Raw genomic sequence first — 5,000 nt, forward strand, 5'->3', positions numbered from 1 at the left:
ACAGGAAGTGATAACGTCCATCAAGTGGCCCCCGGGCCGCGCTTCGGACATCCCTGTGTTGCATATGCAGTCATTCAGTGACTGGTATGTGGCGCGTTTGCGTACGTTGCGCGTGCGCCGTCAGTGTGCGTTCACGCGAGCCGAACGCTGAGGTGCGACGTGCAAGAGGACGAAGGACGCCCAAGTGGTGAAAACGATATTTTCCTTCAAGCAGAAGCTGAAGGGTTTTTGCACGCTTTTAAAGACCTCTCTCTCTCTCTCTATCTCTCTCTCTCTCTATCTCTCTATCTCTCTCGCACGCACATGCGCACGCACGTGCACGGCAGTCAAATATTTATGTTGAGGAGTCGCTGCGGCGTGATTGCACTTGAAGGCGCTCCAGGCGTGGTCTTTCTCAAACGCTGGCATACAAAACGCTACAAAATGAAATGAAACCAGCTCGGGGTGGGGGTGGTGTGTGTGGGGGGGTTGTTGTTGGTGATGTAGCCACATAGAATGAAAATAAAACATAAAGGCGAGATTAATTTAAGAAAAGCAGGAAGCTGAGGTGTGTGGGGGGGGGGGGGGAGTGGGGGTTCTGCTGGCAATGAAGTCTTCTTTCATTTCAATATTTCAGATTTTTTCCTCTTTTCCTGTTTCCTCTCTTTGACATAAATTACTGTCTCCTTCATTTACTGCCAAACCCTACACATTATACAACCCACCCCCCCACAACCCCACCCGTCTTCTTTCCCTCCAATTTCATCTCCCCTCCGTCCTCTTCCCCAGCTCTGTGTCGATTAATTAATTGCCGGCTAATTTAATTTCTCAAAAAGTAATAACTTGTTTAAGCGTGAATAAAGACTGACAAGACAAAGTTCTAATCTGCCCCAAGTTTAATTAGAGACGCACACTGGGGCCCACGGGGGGGGTCAGCAAGAGTGAGGAGGGAGGATGGACGGATGAAGGGACAAACGAGGACACGTCAAAGCAAGAAACCTGAGGTTGGCGTCCTCAGCACGCCAGGTAGAAAAAAAAGGGTTGTTGTGTTTTTGTGAGTCGCTGATACGCGGGGCTGTCCAAAGTGCGGCCTGGAGGCCATTTTTGTCCCGCTTCTCACTTTTGATTGGCTTTCGGCATGTTGTAGAAACAACATCAATGATGACTACTTTCTGTGTATTAGATGTCACACTTAGCAGCTATCACACAAACATAGGATGAAGAATGACGCAAACATGACCTGGGACTTGAAAACACAGCAGGGAGTGAGACCTCACCAATCATTTGACTTTTGAACATTATTAGAGCCCTCTAGACGTGAAATAACACCCCTATGGTCACCTTCACACTCCTATTACACAATATAGTCAACATAATAAGAGAAAATAAGACATATGAGGCATAAATAAGACTCTCGCGTGAGTGTGTCACAATAAATGCCTTCCGGTGTTATTAGGGGAGCAGAATGGATGGCAGACAGGAAGTGACGTCGGAGGTTGAGTGTTGAGTTTTAGCTTGTTGTGGGTCACGGCAGCAACAGTAACCTCTGTTATTATTATTGTTATTTGTATGATGATGTTATTATTGTGAGATGACTTAAACGTGCAATAAAAGCCTGATGTTCCGTGGCTTTGTGTTAAACAATTACTGACACCTACTGGCCGGCGTAGAATACTACATTCACAATTTGAATGCATCTTCTTCGTGCGTCATGTTAGTATTTTATGTCATTTAGACATTTTTATGCTTGAAAATGCCTCATTTAGGCAAATAATAATTTAAATTTGTAATCATTCTTACTACTAATAAGCCGTATGCAACCACAACACAGCATTTCTGAATGAACGTGTTGGAAAGGCTGTGATGTGGTGATTTTCCACCAAAGAGAGAAGTTGAGAGACCTGCAGCTAAAGAGGTTAACAGGAGCTGTCCATGGTGCTGAAGGCTGCAACGCAATACTTCTCTGAGTACACTTCAATACGTACTGGTTACGTTCTTACTGAGCGTAGTGCTGTCCCAAATCCATCACCGTCCTTCCACTATTAGCCAAGGTGGTGCCTGTCGGCTATTGGTGGCAAGTGTTCATCACCATGCAGGTACTGACAGTGTACTGCATTTTGGTGTACTTCTCAGTGTGCAGTAGTGTAAAACACTAGTACTATATTATACGTACTTTCACTATATAAGATTTTTTTTTGGTCTTTTTTCCTGTTAGACGTCACCACAGCAAGTCCATCGCATGAGGGGGTTGGCCTCATTTTTACGCCCAATGCCCTTCCTCACACAACCCCCCCCCCCGTTTATTCAGGCTGGGGACATCGCCAAGAACCGTGTGTTGCGGCCTGCATGGGAATCGAACCCGTGCGGTCAAAAGGCAGCAGCATGTCCCGAGACCCCACCCGGGCACGATGCACAATGACAGCACTAAAACATAGTTAGGTTAGGGTTCGGGCTGGGGGAGGGGAGGGGAGGGGAGGGTAGGGTTGGGGTTAGATGTAGTGATGAGGATTAGAGGTAGGATCGGGGTAGGGTTATGGCTTAGAGTTAGGGGTTGGGGGGTTAGTATGTTTTTCATTCATTGTCCATCACTGAGAATTTCCAAAATATTTTGCAGAGTGAAGGATAAAAAGTGGTGCTGATCACATGACCTCATCTTCAGGCTCTGATTGGCTGCTCTGCTCTGCATTTTGTGTGTGCGTGTGCGTGCGCGTGTGCAGACTGCTAACATGGATTGTGGTTGGAGGGCTTCCATGTCACCACACCTCCTTGTGCACGTCTTTCTGCCTGGAGGGGGGGGGGCGCCTGAAGTCCCTCCAAGATAAAATTGTTTTTTTTGAATGAACACACACACACACACACACACGCACACACACACACACACACACACACACACACACACGCACACGCACATGCACACACACACACACACACACGCACACACACACACACACACACACACACACACACACGCACACGCACATGCACACACACACACACACACACACACACACGCACACGCACACACACACACACACACACACACACACACACACGCGCACATGCACAGAGAGAGAGAGAGAGAGTAATTAAACACATTAACACTTGAAGCTTTGGAGGGGAAAAGAGCAGCTCCCTTTTGTGTATTTTAGCTTCCATTCATCAGGAAGCAGCGAGGGGGGAGGTTTAGCATATCTGCGTGGCTAAAGTGATGGAGCGGAAAAACAGTAGACGAAGATGAGGAGGAGGAGGAGGGAGGAAGAGCGAGCCGACGGTCTGGGCTCTTTCCTCCAGCTGACAGCCTCAAATGTCAGATACTCATCTGGAAATCATTTCCATTCCACACCTCTGACATCCGGAGAGCGGCGGACTCGGGAATCTAATTAGTTTGACCGCAGACGGGCGACCACGCCGCCCGGCGGGGGCGGGCGTAGGTCCCCCTGGGGTCAACCGGGAGTGCAGATAAGAAGTACGATGCTAAAAGAGGCACCTTGAAGAAGTGCGCGCACTCCCTGCTTCCCGGAGGGGGCGGGGTCACCGGCAGCTCCTGGTAGTTTTGAGACGACAGCGTAATCTGACTTGTATGGTACGTTCTAGAATATTTGACGCGGAACATCTCTCTAATCATTTACTTCATCAGCAGCGGATCAAACACTACATTTTATTCCCCTGCTTTTGCACAGGAAGTACTTAAGCGGAGGCGGGAATAAAAGCAGGAAACCGGAAGTGGTCGCCATTACGGCTGACAATAGCACGATAGTTCTTGGATGTGCACATCGGAACCGAGTCGCAGAACGCCTGGAATGCGATTGCTCCTCACAAGTGCTTATCGATAACTGCCACCATTCAGAAGAGTGCGGCCCCCAAGTGTGGCCCCCGGCTGTTATTGCATTGACCCGCGGCACATTGGAAAAACATCATTTGACAAGAAAACGAGAAAACTAAACAAAGATTGAAAAATCAGCAGTACTTTTACAAGAATAAAGTCCAAATATTCACCGCAAAAAGTTCTCATGAACAAGAAAACATAATAGCAGCATAAAGCTGAAATATTAAAGAAAATAAAATAAAACGACAAGTGAAGTTAAAGTTAATTTCTGGAAAATTAGGTTTTGGAAAAAGTTTTGAGAATAAAGTCAACATAATTGATAATAAGTGAATCCATGATTAATTGTATCATAAATTCATAATTAGGATGAGAAAACAAAAAATAAGCAACAGAAATGGAAAAAAAAACATGCTGTGATTTTAGCAGAATAAACGCCCACATGAAGAGAAAAGCGTCCCATTCGTACTTTTTGGCGAGGTCGGACGTTTGAAGTCAACATTTGATGTTCTTCTTTGGCACAGGAAGTACTTCAGCGTCAGCGGGAGGAAGTGGTCGCGATTGGAGCTGACAGAAAACAGGCTGAGCTCCTTTCTGCGATAAACGTCAATTATGCACGAAGTCGAGGCCGTTTTGGGGGGGGGAGTGCTGGCTTCCCGCCAGAACCCCACCGCCACCCCCACCCCCTCCAGTATGAAAGAACGCTTGAATGTCAGGCACGGTGGAAGGAAGAAAGGTTACTTTCCGCATACGCGTTCATCTTTCTGCTTCCATCGCTGACCTTCGCCGGACTTTACTTCTTCCGAAACGTGCGTCGCTTCCTGCCTGGCGCTCCCTCGTCATCGGGCCGCGTTCCCACAGGAGGACCATTCATCGTCTTATAACAAAGTCACCAAGCAGCTGATCCCCTTTTAACCTTCGATGTGCGCCGCTTGTCGCTGAGCTAACCAACGAGCTAACTAGCTAGCTAACGATGGCGCTCATCCGCACCACAACGCATCAGAGGTTTTGTGTTCTTGTCAATAAAGTTGCGTTTAAGTCAGCAACATGACGACCGCTGTGTTCTCTCTCCGCAGACCTGAGGCCCCTCCCAGACGTGGCGATGACGGGTAACTGCACGCGTGAGTGCACCGAGTTCGGCCACTCGGACTCGTGCTGGATGCCCGGGCAGCCCTCTCCCGATCGCAAGGCGTCCAAG

General features: G+C 48.0%; 1 protein-coding gene across 2 annotated transcripts in view; it reads left to right on the plus strand.

Annotated features, from left to right (window-relative positions):
- Nucleotides 1-5,000, plus strand: part of LOC129190196 (protocadherin-1-like) — a 117,913-nt gene that overhangs the window by 107,240 nt on the left and 5,673 nt on the right. For both annotated transcript variants that reach the window (XM_054792679.1, XM_054792685.1), the window contains one exon: nt 4,879-5,000. This exon is cut by the window's right edge. In XM_054792679.1, coding sequence (XP_054648654.1) covers nt 4,879-5,000 — 122 coding nt within the window. The remainder of the gene's footprint in view (nt 1-4,878) is intronic.

Source organism: Dunckerocampus dactyliophorus, chromosome 11, assembly GCF_027744805.1.
Source record: "Dunckerocampus dactyliophorus isolate RoL2022-P2 chromosome 11, RoL_Ddac_1.1, whole genome shotgun sequence".
NCBI lineage: Eukaryota > Metazoa > Chordata > Actinopteri > Syngnathiformes > Syngnathidae > Dunckerocampus > Dunckerocampus dactyliophorus.